The sequence below is a fragment of the Tachysurus vachellii genome, chromosome 21 (assembly GCF_030014155.1).
Source record: "Tachysurus vachellii isolate PV-2020 chromosome 21, HZAU_Pvac_v1, whole genome shotgun sequence".
Lineage (NCBI taxonomy): Eukaryota > Metazoa > Chordata > Actinopteri > Siluriformes > Bagridae > Tachysurus > Tachysurus vachellii.
Genome location: NC_083480.1, coordinates 1111209 through 1127536, shown reverse-complemented (window position 1 = coordinate 1127536; position 16328 = coordinate 1111209). Strand labels below are relative to the sequence as shown.

At 42.0% G+C, this 16328-nt stretch overlaps 1 protein-coding gene across 1 annotated transcript in view; it reads left to right on the top strand.

Moving 5' to 3' along the window:
* The first annotated feature begins 1931 nt into the window (after positions 1-1931).
* Positions 1932-16328, top strand: part of cpne4b (copine IVb) — a 33555-nt gene continuing 19158 nt past the window's right edge. The window contains exons 1-7 of the mRNA XM_060897138.1: positions 1932-2063; positions 10501-10688; positions 13750-13929; positions 14329-14400; positions 14484-14558; positions 14754-14837; positions 14918-15007. Coding sequence (XP_060753121.1) covers positions 10518-10688; positions 13750-13929; positions 14329-14400; positions 14484-14558; positions 14754-14837; positions 14918-15007 — 672 coding nt within the window. The 5' untranslated portion in view covers positions 1932-2063; positions 10501-10517. The remainder of the gene's footprint in view (positions 2064-10500; positions 10689-13749; positions 13930-14328; positions 14401-14483; positions 14559-14753; positions 14838-14917; positions 15008-16328) is intronic.

Below are 16328 nucleotides of genomic sequence, written 5' to 3'. Positions count from 1 at the left end.
AGATTACACAGATACACAGGTTACACAGATTACACAGATTACACAGATTACACAGGTTACACAGATTACACAGGTTACACAGATTGCACAAGTTACACAGATTACACAGATTACACAGGTTACACAGATACACAGATTACACAGTTTACACAGATACACAGATTACACAGATACACAGGTTAAACAGATTACACAGATTACACAGATACACATATTACACAGGTTACACAGATTACACAGTTTACACAGATACACAGGTTACACAGATTGCACAGGTTACACAGATTACACAAGTTACACAGATTACACAGATTGCACAGGTTACACAGATATACAGATTACACAGGTTACACAGATACACCGGTTACACAGATTACACAGGTTACACAGATTACACAGATTAAACAGATTACACAGGTTACACAGATTACACAGATACACAGATTACACAGATACACAGGTTACACAGATACACCGGTTACACAGATTACACAGGTTACACAGATTACACAGGTTACACAGATTACACAGGTTACACAGATTAAACAGATTAAACAGATTACACAGATTACACAGGTTACACAGGTTACACAGATTACACAGGTTACACAGATTACACAGATACACAGGTTACACAGACTAAACAGATTACACAGATTACACAGGTTACACAGATTACACAGATACACAGGTTAAACAGATTAAACAGATTACACAGATTACACAGGTTACACAGATTACACAGATTACACAGATACACAGGTTACACAGATTACACAGGTTACACAGATTACACAGGTTACACAGATTGCACAGGTTACACAGATTACACAGGTTACACAGATTGCACAGGTTACACAGATTACACAGGTTACACAGATTACACAGATTACACAGATACACAGGTTACACAGATTACACAGGTTACACAGATTACACAGATTACACAGATACACAGGTTACACAGATTACACAGGTTACACAGATTACACAGGTTACACAGATTGCACAGGTTACACAGATTACACAGGTTACACAGATTACACAGGTTACACAGATACACAGATTACACAGGTTAGACAGATTAAACAGGTTACACAGATTAAACAGATTACACAGATTACACAGATACACTTTATGTGGTTAGGACTAATTTACTAAGTCCTTAGCTCTAATTTTAAAAAGTAAAATTTCAGTGATTTTCGGTAGGCATAAGAGCAGGGGCGGTTCTAGGATTTTGTCTTTAGGGGGTTTTAGCCCTAAAGATTTTTTTTTAGCCCTTTTTGAGATTTTAAAAGAAGAAGAGTTTTATATTATATATTATATGACTGCACGTGCCCTGTGATGGGTTGGCACTCCGTCCAGGGTGTATCCTGTCTTGATGCCCAATGACGCCTGAGATAGGCACAGGCTCCCCGTGACCCGAGGTAGTTTGGATAAGCGGTAGAAGATGAATGAATGAATGAATGAATGAATGACTACACAGTAAGCCAAAAGTTATGGTATTATTTAAAATGGCAAAAGTGTATTGTATACACTTTTAATGTATACGAGAGAGAGAGAGAGAGAGAGAGAGATGGGAGAGAGAGAGAGAGAGAGAGAGAGAGAGAGAGAGAGAGAGAGAGAGAGAGAGAGAGAGAAAACGATGTTGTAACTATTTCCTAAAATGAAAAAAAGTCTATTGTTCGGCAAATAAAAAAAATAACAGTCCAGTCTCAACTTAGTGTAAGTCTACTGAATTGCCGCTAGGTGTCAGTGTTTCACTGCGCTCATAAACTGCTCCGTCTGTGTCTACCAACTCTGTGTGTGTGTGTGTGTGTGTGTGTGTGTGTGTGTGTGTGTGTGTGTGTGTGTGTGTGTGTGTGTGTGTGTGTGTGTGTGTGTGTGTGTGTGTGTGTGTGTGTGTGTGTGTGTGTGTGTGTGTGTGTGCGCGCCGATCAGCTCCTTCTCATGGAGCACTTTATCGGGACATGAACACACACCCATCACTCACTCCAGTTTAGCGCTCAGTTACTTTCCTTCCATCGTTTGGGATTATTAGATTTATCCACGCGGACAGTGCGGTAAGTTTCTCTTCTCTTCTCTTTCATATGTCTTGTATAAGAAGAAAGATGTATTACCTTTACATTCGCACCTCTTATTTAAACATGATTGTGATTGATGTGTAAATCAGGCAGAAACATTGTGTGCACTTTTGTTCAGTAATAACGTTACTCTCATTACTGTGATTATTATATAGACCGAAGACCTTCTTGTAATGACATGAATCTCAAATGGAATTATTTATTTTACCGTCGCAAAAGTTTTTGTAAATAGTTAATGCGCATATTTTTACGCAGATCACTGGTTTAAATATTGTTGTCTGTGTTGAGACATGAGCACTGCAGGGTCTCTTCCACACCTCTCCTCTGTGTCTCATGACCATCTCAGTGTTGAGATATGAGCACTGCAGGGTCTCCTCCACACCTCACCTCTCCTCTGTGTCTCATGACCATCTCAGTGTTGAGACATGAGCACTGCAGGGTCTCCTCCACACCTCACCTCTCCTCTGTGTCTCATGACCATCTCAGTGTTGAGATATGAGCACTGCAGGGTCTCCTCCACGCTTCTCCTCTGTGTCTCATGACCATCTCAGTGTTGAGATATGAGCACTGCAGGGTCTCCTCCACACTTCTCCTCTGTGTCTCATGACCATCTCAGTGTTGAGACATGAGCACTGCAGGGTCTCCTCCACACTTCTCCTCTGTGTCTCATGACCATCTCAGTGTTGAGACATGAGCACTGCAGGGTCTCCTCCACGCTTCTCCTCTGTGTCTCATGACCATCTGAGTGTTGAGACATGAGCACTGCAGGGTCTCCTCCACGCTTCTCCTCTGTGTCTCATGACCATCTGAGTGTTGAGACATGAGCACTGCAGGGTCTCCTCCACGCTTCTCCTCTGTGTCTCATGACCATCTGAGTGTTGAGACATGAGCACTGCAGGGTCTCCTCCACACCTCACCTCTCCTCTGTGTCTCATGACCATCTCAGTGTTGAGATATGAGCACTGCAGGGTCTCCTCCACGCTTCTCCTCTGTGTCTCATGACCATCTCAGTGTTGAGATATGAGCACTGCAGGGTCTCCTCCACACTTCTCCTCTGTGTCTCATGACCATCTCAGTGTTGAGACATGAGCACTGCAGGGTCTCCTCCACACTTCTCCTCTGTGTCTCATGACCATCTCAGTGTTGAGACATGAGCACTGCAGGGTCTCCTCCACGCTTCTCCTCTGTGTCTCATGACCATCTGAGTGTTGAGACATGAGCACTGCAGGGTCTCCTCCACACTTCTCCTCTGTGTCTCATGACCATCTCAGTGTTGAGGCATGAGCACTGCAGGGTCTCCTCCACGCTTCTCCTCTGTGTCTCATGACCATCTCAGTGTTGAGACATGAGCACTGCAGGGTCTCCTCCACGCTTCTCCTCTGTGTCTCATGACCATCTGAGTGTTGAGACATGAGCACTGCAGGGTCTCCTCCACGCTTCTCCTCTGTGTCTCATGACCATCTGAGTGTTGAGACATGAGCACTGCAGGGTCTCCTCCACGCTTCTCCTCTGTGTCTCATGACCATCTGAGTGTTGAGACATGAGCACTGCAGGGTCTCCTCCACACTTCTCCTCTGTGTCTCATGACCATCTCAATGTTGCTCTGAAAGTGTTTCTGAGATAATGAGGTATATATATGAGTTGATGTTTCACACTGGATCTCAGGTGTTGTTTCTTATAGCATTCTTATAGCGTGCAGGGGATAGATGTTAGGTTCTTGTCTCATCTGTTCACAACAAACGTGATTGTTTGTGAGTTGCTTCATCTACATAAACTTTTATAACCCCTTTATATGATGGCTCTGTGAAGAATTCTACAGTATTTTATCTGCTTGTGTGTTTTTAAGTTTGTTACTTTTCTTTCAGTGTTGTTTTAAGGCATCAGCGTGTAGATGGAGAGCCGTTAAAAATTTTGTTCTCATCACTTTCAATATGGTAACCATGAATGGTAACCATGACTACCAAACTCTTCTGTTTGATTTTACTGTTATAATGCATGGATATGCTAAACCGTAACCCTGGTACATAATGCTAGGTACTACATGGTACCTTATCAACCCCAATAAATGTGATAACTAATTTATAATAAACTTTTATTAGATGATGTAATTAGCTAATAAGCTCAGCATTAATGAATTAATAATTTTCTGTGAAACTAAACATGATTTTTCAGTGTTTCTAGAGAACAAACACCTTATTAATATTCACATTTATAACTATTTAATGCTAATATTCTGGTGCTTTTAGGCGGTGTGTGTTTTGGCTACTCTCGTTTAAGAACAAATTGTTTTTCCTTTTTTTCACAACCTGCTAAAACATGATACAACACACAACACACACAATGCACACAAAACAAACAGACACACAAAACACACACACAACACACACTCACAAACAACACACGCACAACACAAACACACACAACACACATACACACACTGAGACACAACACACAAATTACAAATTCTTTTTCCTTTTTTTCACAACCTGCTAAAACATGATAGTATACAGTGAAGTTCAGTGTAGAGAAAGAGCACCTTTTTGTGCACTACACAGATTCTTTGCAGCCACACCCTCATGGCGTTTAGCCACACCCCCTGCGCCATTAGGGACCAAAGCTCAGAACTTGGATGTGAAATCCCTGCTGCATCATTTGTGAGATTCTCCCAGTGTTAGATTCTCCCCAGCCTTCTCCTAAGGTTAGTGTGAATAGAAGAGGGAGAACAAGAGAGTGTCTGGTGCAGGAAATGTAGTGTGAAGATGAGGAGCTCTCCTTTATATATGAAAAAGGATCACCAGTGGCAAACAATAATGACAGTCAATCTGGATATAATCAAAAAACGCCAACCTTCCTGCATTTTCTTGAAAGACATGAATAATTGAGCGTTTGCCGTAGTTCAGTATTGAGGTCAGGTGTGGGAACGCTGTGGACGTTCCAGCAGGACTCACTGCACTTAGTCTACATACTGCCTCCTCAGCACAAAGAAGCGAGACAGAGGAAGCTTGCAGTGCTCTGATGATTGTACTGTACTGTAGATTGGATTTCCTTCATCAGCAATATCACTTCCTTTATCCAGTCAGAGAAAACAATAAAGCTTGTGTTCCTCAGAAGAAGGCAGTGCAGTCTCAGTATACATCACAGCCTCCTGCAGGAGCCACAACCTCCATAACAAGAACATTTAAAGGAAACTCTAGAGCTTGAGGATTTACTCTGAAATATTTGCTTAAGATAAAGTATAATATAATATAAATTATATAAATGTATCACTGTGTGTGTGTCATTGTGTGTGTTACTGTGTGTCATTGTGTGGGTGTGTGGGTGTCACTGTGTGTGGGTGTGTGGGTGTCACTGTGTGACTGTGTGTGGGTGTGTGGGTGTCACTGTGTGTCACTGTGTGTATCACTGTGTGGGTGTGTGTGTGTCACTGTGTGACTGTGTGTGGGTGTCACTGTGTGTCATTATATGTATCACTGTGTTACAGTGTGTATCACTCTGTGTGTCATTGTGTGTATCACTGTGTGTGTATCACTGTGTGTCATTATATGTATCACTGTGTTACGGTGTGTATCACTCTGTGTGTCATTGTGTGTATCACTGTGTGTATCACTGTGTGTCATTATATGTATCACCGTGTTACGGTGTGTATCACTCTATGTGTCATTGTGTGTATCACTGTGTGTATCACTGTGTGTCATTATATGTATCACTGTGTTACAGTGTGTATCACTCTGTGTATCACTGTGTGTTATTATATGTATCACTGTGTCACTGTGTTTATCACTGTGTGTATCACTGTGTGTGTGTCATTGTGTGTGTTACTGTGTGTCATTGTGTGTATCGCTGTGTGTATGACTGTGTGTCATAATATGTATCACTGTGTTACTGTGTCACTGTGTGTCATATGTATCACTGTGTTACTGTATGTCACTGTGTGACTCTGTGTCACTGTGTGTCATATGTATCACTGTGTTACTGTGTGTCACTGTGTGACTCTGTGTCACTGTGTGTCATATGTATCACTGTGTTACTGTATGTCACTGTGTGACTCTGTGTCACTGTGTGTCATATGTATCACTGTGTTACTGTGTGTCACTGTGTGACTCTGTGTCACTGTGTGTCATGTATCACTGTGTCACAGTGTGTATTACTGAGTGTATCACTGTGTGTCACTGTGTGTGTCATTATATGTATCACTGTGTCACTGTGTCATTATATGTATCACTGTGTGTGTGTCACTGTGTGACTGTGTGTGTGTCACTGTGTGGGTCACAGTGTGTATTACTGTGTGTGTATTACTGTGTGTGTGTGTGTGTATTACTGTGTGTATTTACAAACTGTGTGTAACACACTCTATCAATGTGTTTCTGTCACTGTCACTGTGTGTTATTGTATGCATCACTGTGTGTATCACTGTGTGTGTGTCACTGTGTGTTAATGTATGCATCACTGTGTGTATCACTGTGTGTGAGTCATTATATGTATCACTGTGTGTGTCACTGTGTCTATCACTGTATCACTGTGTGTGTCACTGTGTCTATCACTGTTTCACTGTGTGTGTGTCACTCTGTTTGTGCCACTATGTATCATGGTGTGTGTCGCTGTGTGACTGTTTGTGTCACTGTGTATCACTGTGTGTATAACTGTGTATCACTGTGTGTCATGGTGTGTGTCACTGTGTGACTGTTTGTGTCACTGTGTATAACTGTGTGTCACTGTGTATCACTGTGTGTATAACTTCGTATATATCTGTGTATCACTCTGTGTGTGCGTCACTGTTTGTGTCACTGTGATTTTCACAATAATATAACTTAGAGAACAAAATTTTCAGTTTTAGTGATGCAAAAATAAGTACACCCCACAACAAAAACTATACTATATCTAGTACTTTGTATGGCCTCCATGGTTTTTAATGACAGCACCAAGTCTTCTAGGCGTGGACTGACCAAGTTGGCAGCATTTTGCAATATCTGTCCTTTTCTATTCTAAATCTTGAAATCCACTGTTTTTTTTTTAAGATAATTTGTTTCATTAAACCATATTTTCCCAAGGTGTAAGACAGCCATCTCTGTAAACATGGGGGAGCAGTAGACCTCCACTCCCTTAGTTAGGAAAACCTGATTGTATGCTACAGAACACCAAGCAAATATAACTCGCCAAGAAGCTGATCAAAAGAGGAAAACTTCTTAATTTGCTTCAGTATCCTTTAAGAGCTTTGTACTAGTAATGTTATTTAAGGGAAGTACTAGTAATGTTCTTTTACTTCAGATTAGCAAGTAGAGAGGACTCCTGCTTATAGACTGAGACTCCATGCAGATCCAGCTAAAGGAATCCTCCACAGTCCCACTGACTCAGGACGAGTCACAACACCAATACATCAAAGCTCTTGCGTTTGCCACCAAATAATAGTGTTGAAAACCGGCAATGCAAGAATCCCCCCCCCCCCCCCCCATGTCTTTGGGTTGCGAGAGATGCGATAAGTCTTAAATCCCCAGATAAAGAGTAGATAATAGAATCTAGATTTTTAAAACAGATTTAGTGAAATTGATGAGCAAATTTTGAAACAGGTACAAAAATCAAGGAAGGAAAACCATTTTTATAGCATTGATATGGCCAATTAAGTATAGAGGCAAAACCATCCATTTTTAAACTTAAATATATCTTTTGCATCTACAGGAATTGCCAATACCAAGAATGTAAAATAATCATAAACAATTTTGAAAGGGACCGTAAAACATTTTTTGGCAAGAGGAACATAAATGCTGACATGTGTGTCACTGTGTCTATCACTGTATCACTGTGTGTGTTACTGTGTCTATCACTGTATCACTGTGTGTGTCACTGTGTCTATCACTGTTTTACTGTGTGTGTCACTGTGTCTATCACTGTATCACTGTGTGTGTCACTGTGTCTATCACTGTACCACTGTGTGTGTCACTGTGTCTATCACTGTATCACTGTGTGTGTCACTGTGTCTATCACTGTATCACTGTGTGTGTCACTGTGTCTATTACTGTGTGTGTCACTGTGTCTATCACGGTTTCACTGTGTGTATCACTGTGTCTATCACTGTGTGTGTCACTGTGTCTATCACTGTTTCACTGTGTGTGTCACTGTGTCTATCACTGTATCACTGTGTGTCACTGTGTCTATCACTGTATCACTGTGTGTCTGTTACGACCCCAATTTAAGTCTAGGGGGTTCTCAGGGTCAGCAACTGGCGATTACCAAGCTGGCTGTGGAAAGGCTAATCGGTTCCCTACATTAATAACCAACAATAGTAATAACATAGGTGAACACCATACTTGTGTTAATTTTTCTTTACTGTGCTGTACAAGGTGACATCAATCTAATTATAATAAAATACAAAAGGAGTTTAGAACTACTACAACAGTTAGGACTGGACAACCAGCTTACCTGGACAACACTGCTTTATTTTATCTACTTTATCTATTTTATTTTTTTTTTATCTACAAACGAAAATGAAACTAAAATCCTAACTATGCTATACTTCCCTTGCTAACTAAAATACAAAAGGAGGCACCCGCCTCTTTACCTAGACAGAGAAGTATACTGCCTGGTGTACAATGCAATACAACACGCTCCTTCTTACCTCTTCCAACCACATACGTAGAACAGCATTGTACATAAACAGTCGTAATAGCAACGCCTCTGACACACAAAAATACACAGCAGAATCAATAACCCCATTCACACCACATGTTTAACGACATGCCAACCAACAACCTAGCACTGAGTTGACATGATGTTCACTCTTTAATTGTTGTGGACCTCTTTCGGGGCGGTGTCCATACGCTGTGTCTTCTGCCCTATCACAGTAGGTGTGTTCATAGTCCCAGTGATACAGTGACACTTTTACTATCATTATGTTGGCTTTGTAGAAGCCAACATTCTGTTTTCCTATTTAAGCTTAGACAAAAATATATAAAATTTAATGTGGCCTAGGGCTTTCGAGCCCCAAATTCGGATATGTTGTAGACGCTGGTCTGAAGTTTGTTGCTATTACTTTTCTAAGCGATCCGAGTACCGGTACTTTCGGTACCAGGTCTCAAAATGGCCTTTTTTCCCATAGACTCCCATTATAAACTTTGGAGGTTTATAACTCGGCACACATTTGAACTATCTACACCAAACTCTGCCAGCTCCTTTAGGGTGATACTCTGAACAAACTTTTTAATTGGTGTACCGACTGGCCTTTCGGTTTTGCCGCAGCCCTGCCCCCAAAATATGCAAAATCAAAAAACTTTGGACATGTGACATATCAAAACACTCAGGACAATGAGGGGAACTTCCTCACATGTATTCTGATGACGTTACGTGACATCACGTGATGTCACGTGAAAATAAAAAATTTTGCACAACATGGGCATGTGATATATCAAAACACTCAGCATAATGAGGGGAACTTCCTCAAACTGCCTTGAACTGCCTTCTGATGACGTCACATGCTCGTCTCCACTTGCCTCCAAATGTTTTGGCACCCTATCTTTCTGTCCACTTGCCTCCAAAAGTAACACTGACCCTTACAGTATGTCCACTCGCCTCCAAAAAGCACCGGCCTTTGCGAATACTTGCCTCGTCAAAGCCAACATCAAAGTTTGTCACGACGAACTTTACAAATCTAGTTTACATTTACATTTGGCATTTGGCAGACACCCTTATCCAGAGCGACGTACATAAGTGCTTAAATCTCTAGCATTGAATACATTAATGCTGGCTCACTAAGTTACATACTTAAGATACCATGAGTTTAAAACATTTGTTCAGAGTTACAATGAAAAAGTGTCAAAGGTGTTTTTTTTTTTGTTTTTTTTTAATGCGAAAGCTAGTTGAAGTGTTTCCTGAATAAGTAGGTCTTCAACCAATTACCTGTGATCACATGTGATTACCTGATTACCTGTGATTACCTGTGATTACCTGTGATTACCTGTGATTACCTGTAATTTCATGTGATTACCTGGGGATTACCTGAGATTGTCTTATTACATGTGATTACATATGATTACATGTGATTACCTGACTACATTTGAGTACCTGTGATTACCTGAGATTACCTGTGATAACGTGATTACCTGAGATTACCCGGCTGTCTGTGATTACATGTGATAACCTAAGATTACCTGACTACCTGTGATTACCTGTGATTTTCTGATTACATGTGATAACCCGATTACCTGTGATTGAATGTGATTTCCTGCGATTATCTGATCACCTGAAATGATCTGAGATTTAATGGGATTACCATTAGCCTTGTGCCTGTATGTGATAATATTCCAGCCGCCAGCACACTTCACTAGTGATATTGTATAAAGTCAAGTGCATGGCTACACAATACTCTGTACTCTGTTTCCCACTTGTTCCTCATTTCATTCCTCATGTTTTGTTCTCCTTCATTCAGTTTGAGCTCAGGTCAGCATGAGCAACATCTACGAGTCAGCAGCCACCACACTGGGCCTCTTCAACAGTCCATGTCTGACCAAAGTGGAGCTGCGTGTGGCCTGTAAAGGAATCTCAGACAGAGATGCCCTGTCAAAACCCGACCCCTGTGTGGTGTTAAAGATGCAGTCCCATGGACAGTGGTTTGAGGTAGGATTCATAACTCCATCAGCTCTGTCTCCTTTTTCCAGGATTCTTTAATCTCCTCCATCTTTCTCCTCTATCTATTCCCTCCCCCCTCCTCTTCATCCCTCTCTCCATCTGTTTGCTATAATTAAGTAGTAATACCTCTCCAGTATATGCTCTCTCTCTCTCTCTCTCTCTCTCTCTCTCTCTCTCTCTCTCTCTCTGTCACATACACATTCTCTCTCTCTCTCTCTCTCTCTCTCTCTCTCTCTCTCTGTCTCTCTCTCTGTGACATACACATTCTCTCTCTCTCTCTCTCTCTCTCTCTGTCTGTCTCTCTCTCTCTCTCTGTCTCTCTCTCTCTCTGTCACATACACATTCTCTCTCTCTGTCTCTCTCTCTCTCTCTGTCACATACACACACACAGACACTTATTCTCTCTCTCTCTCTCTCTCTCTCTCTCTCTCTCTCACACACTCACATACACAGACACTCATTCTCTCTCTCGCTACCATATCAGCTGATATCGTGTTACACAGGATGAAAAATAATACCAGACCAACATAATCAAGGTATTTTGAAAAAAGGTCGGACGTGTTGTGGAGTTAGAAAAGGCGGAAACGCAGAGGTCAAATTAATGCATGATCTATGCAGCCTGCTGTGAAAAGCTGCAAGGAAATATCGATGGCCAGAAAATCAGCCAATGTGAATGTGTTGTAAAAGACTGTTGGTTCTGCAAAAGTCTGTTTAGTTTAGTTTAGTGTATTGTGAAGGTCTAAATGCAGTTGTATCTGTATCCTGGTGGTCAGCTTACAGGAGCTGTTTTATTCTGGTGTGGATAGGAAGAGAAATGGGGTAGGAGTGATCCTGAAGGATGAGTGTGTGAGGAATGTTTTAGAGCTTAAAGAGTGTCAGACAGGGTCATCAGTTTGTAGTTAGAAATTGAAGTGGTGATGTTGAACGTGGTCAGTGGTTATGATCCACAAGTAGGCTGTGAGTTAGAAGAGAAGGGAAAGATGAGGTGATGGAGAGTATTACCAGATGGGAGAGAGTAGTGATTGGAGCAGACTGATGAGGAGGTGATGGACAGGTTTGGTGTTAAGAAAAGGAACCCCCAAGGACAGATGGTGGTGGACTTTGCTAAGCAGATGGAAATGGATGTAGTTAACACTTATTTCCAGAAGAGAGATGAACATAGTGTTACATATAAGAGTGGAGGTAGGAGTACACAGGTAGACTACATTCTATATAGATGAGGAAATCTGAGAGAGATTAGTGACTGCAACATGCTGGTAGGAGAGAGTGTAGACAGCATCTGGTGGTGATGTGTAAGATGTCTCTGGTGCTCAGGAAGAAGAGAAGAGGAAAGATAGAAAAGAAGACCAAGTGGTGGAAGTTGAAAAAGGAAGAATGTCATGAGGGATTCAGACAGAAGCTGAGACAGACTTTGGGTGGTCAGGAAGAGCTTCCAGATGACTGGGAAACTACAGCAGAAGTAATCAGGGAGACAGGCAGGAGGGAGCTAGGTGTGTCATCTGGAAGGAGAAAAGAAGATAAGGAAACATGGTGGTGGAACGAGGAAGTACAGGACTACAACAGGATTAGTAAAGATTATACTGAGAATGTTAATCCGAGAAGTACAGAGATGTGCGTCTTTGTGGATGTAGAGAAAGTGTATGACAGGGTGGTGAGAGAGGAGCTATGGTACTGTATGTCAGGAGTGACAGAGAAGTACCTCAGAGTAGTTCAGGATGTGTATGAGAAGAGTATGACAGCTGTGAGATGTGCTGTAGGTCAGACAGAGGAGTTCAAGGTGGAGGTAGGGCTACATCAAGGATCGGCTCCCATTGGATTGGAGTCCCTTCTTTTGGGAACTTGTTTGAAAGAAGAGGAATGAAAGTCAGTGGTAGTAAGACAGAATACATGTGTATGAACGAGAGGGAGGGACGTAGAACAGTGAGGTTACAGGGGGCTGAGGTCAAGAAGGTGCAGGAGCTTAAGGATTTGGGGTTGGAATGGGTAAAGAGTGTCAGGAGTGTTGTGTGTGTGTGACAGAAGAGTGTCAGGAGTGTTGTGTGTGTGTGTGTGTGACAGAAGAGTGTCAGGAGTGTTGTGTGTGTGACAGAAGAGTGTCAGGAGTGGTGTGTGTGTGTGACAGAAGAATGTCAGGAGTGTTGTGTGTATGACAGAAGAGTGTCAGGAGTGTTGTGAGTGTGTGTGACAGAAGAGTGTCAGGAGTGTTGTGTGTGTGAAAGAAGAGTGTCAGGAGTGTTGTGTGTGTGTGACAGAAGAGTGTCAGGAGTGTTGTGTGTGTGACAGAAGAGTGTCAGAAGTGTTGTGTGTGTGACAGAAGAGTGTCAGGAGTGTTGTGTGTGTGTGTGACAGAAGAGTGTCAGGAGTGTTGTGTGTTTGACAGAAGAGTGTCAGGAGTGTTGTGTGTGTGACAGAAGAGTGTCAGGAGTGTTGTGTGTGTGTGTGTGACAGAAGAGTGTCAGGAGTGTTGTGTGTGTGACAGAAGAGTGTCAGGAGTGTTGTGTGTGTGACAGAAGAGTGTCAGGAGTGTTGTGTGTGTGTGTGTGTGTGTGTGTGTGTGTGTGTTTGTGTGTGTGACAGAAGAGTGTCAGGAGTGTTGTGTGTGTGTGTGACAGAAGAGTGTCAGTAGTGTTGTGTGTTTGACAGAAGAGTGTCAGTAAGAATGAAAGGAAAGGTGTAGAAGACAGTAGTGAGAGCAGCTCTGCTGTATGGGTTAGAGACTGTAGCAGTGAGGAAAAGACATGAGGCAGAGATGGAGGTAGCAGAGATGAGGATGTTGAGGTTCTCTTTAGGTGTGACGAGGATGGACAGGATTAGGAAGGAGCACATCAGTCAGAGGGACAGTTCAGGTTGTTCAGGTTCTTATAGACTGAATGCAAATTAAACCAAAACCCTGGACTTGTGAATAAAACATTTTTTAATGGAAGTCTTTGGTTATTCTTCTTAACTGTGAACCTGACATTTGTATTCTTACCTGACTATGAGAGGATGCTGGTTGCCCCACAGTCATCCATGAGCAGTGGTCTGACTGGACATGCTGTCTGGGTTTCAGGTGGACCGGACCGAGGTGATCCGCAGTAGTATCAGCCCTGTGTTTTCTAAGGTCTTCACAGTAGACTACTACTTTGAAGAGGTGCAGCGACTGCGCTTTGAGCTCCATGACATCAGCAGCAACCACAACGGCCTCAAGGAAGCAGACTTCCTGGGAGCCCTGGAGTGCACACTTGGACAGGTGTGTGCTCACTTTAGGGAAGGTTTATGAGATGTAGTTGTGTTGAAATACCTGACAATGCTCTCTATAAGCTTTGGTGAGCTGTCCTTTAACCCTTTCTTCTAACCCTAACCCTAACCCTAACCCTGGTGTTTCAGTCTACCAGCAGGATGGAAACCTACTTTTATTTCAGCAAGACTTTAATAATGTTAGTCAGGATACTATTGGCTTTCAGTATAAAGAGTATTAAGCCTCTTCATTTAGCTGCTGGTGAGCAGGGTGATTGGATAAGGGAGGGCTCTGAGCTTCCTGCTGGGCAATTCACAAACATTTTTAATAGATTTTTCTCTTGAGATAAGATGGAAATTGTTGAATTGTTTGCTGTTGAAGAATTGTCTTTTATCTGGTGTCTCTGCACAGATTGTGTCTCAGAGAAAAATCTCTAAAGCGTTACTGAAGCAGGGCAACACATCGGGCAAGTCTTCTATAACGGTAAGTAAACAAAGACACACACACACAGACACACACACATAACTGCCATGTCAACAAGTGTTTGCACTCTGTTGCTATCACAGATAACGGCAGAGGAATTATCTGGGAATGATGATTATGTGGAGCTTGCCTTTAGTGCCAAAAAGCTCGATGACAAGGTATGAAGACTTGAGATCCTTCTCATGCATTATTTATGAGCAAAGAATGAAACATCAGCAGCTTATTAGTTCATTTGTCAGAGTGATTGTGGAAAATCAGAAGAAATCAATTAGACTGGTGTTTTTATGATCTTTATCTCAGTTCTCGTCAATGCAGTTGTTTAGTTTCTCCACTTCACACATCTCTGTCTAAAGGATTTTTTTAGCAAATCGGATCCATTTCTAGAAATCTTCAGGGTGAATGACGACGGTACTGGATCAATAGTGCACAGAACTGAGGTACACTTAACAAATACATGCACAACAACTTAACACTACACAACTAAATATAAATATTAACTTTGCCTTTGTCTTTACAGACCATCATGAATAATCTAAATCCAGTGTGGAAGTCGTTCAAAGTGTCACTGAACACTCTCTGCAGTGGAGATCATGAGCGAGAGCTGAAGGTAGGACAGAACTTTAAGGTTCTTAGGATCGGTAACCTTACTGACCTTTCCTGGATTCCTCACAGGGCTTGAGCTAATATTACGGTGGAGCTCGGCTTTGTGTTAACTCTGTCACTGTATTTGATTAGACAACATTTGTATGTCACACCTTTATATAAGTGATGGAGTTTGATGCATCAGAGACAAGGTTAAAGTGGCATGTTGTATATCCTCTGCAGTCATATGTTTCAGAGTGACACAGCTGATATGGCATGCATTCTTACGGGGTCTGCTGGTCGTATCAGAGCCGAAAGCCTGTGGCAGATTCCCGTAAAAGCAGTCGGCTCAGTTCCACTACAGGATGTGAGCCGACATCACTCACAGCCCGCTAATTAGCTAGTATCCCTTACTGTGGCAGTTAACTGACAGCTAGCTGAGTGGAAATGACACACCGTAACAACAAGAAGCCGATGCTGAAACAGCTTCTATTGTCTCTGCTCTGTAAACAACGATAAATTATATTCAGAAGATTTATCATCTTTTCTCAAATAATAATTTTGTAATCATGTTCATGTCTTCAAGACTACAACTCCCATGATCCTCAGCCTGCAACCGCATGACATCACCTCAGCACCTTTCCCCTCAGACTACTAACTGATCTCACCTGTTTGCAGACTCTCATTTGCTGTTCTGAGAAATCTCACTCCAAGGCACAAATTCTGAGGCTGAATCTCAGCAGTGATATCACTTTGGAATTTAAATCATGAAAGAAATCACTAAAAATATAATTGTTTTTATTACAAAGAACATGTAAAAAGGTACAATTTAAATTCACTAGGATAATGATTGGAAACAATAGAGGCTTGAAGCCTCTGAATGCCTGATTGGGATGTTCTCAGTGGAATTCAAACATCAGGGAGGAGCCCATGATCTCAGGGCCCCTGAGATACTTGGGTGCTTGGAAGTCAGTAAGGGTTTTCGTGTTCTCTGTGGGAAGTAGGATTTCTCTGTTGGTAATTCTATAGGTGTGGGGTCCTCCATGATGTGTGGAGCTAGAGAACAGCACTTATGCCCCTTTTCCACCAAGGCTTTTTGAGTGCTGGTTCAGAGCCAGAGCCTAATTTAAAATCAGTTCTTTCTTTTTTGACACCCAAAGCACCGGCTCTGAACCAGGACGCTGACGCTTGCGTCAAACCAGTATTCGCACGTTTGGATTCCAATTTAGGTTTGCAAAGCCATGAGCATTAACAGTAAAGCAACATCCGCCATTGTTGATGTTGTGTTTGTGTTTGCCGCTGCTGCGCTAACGTTGCTGTATATCGTTGTATACAGTGACGTAAAA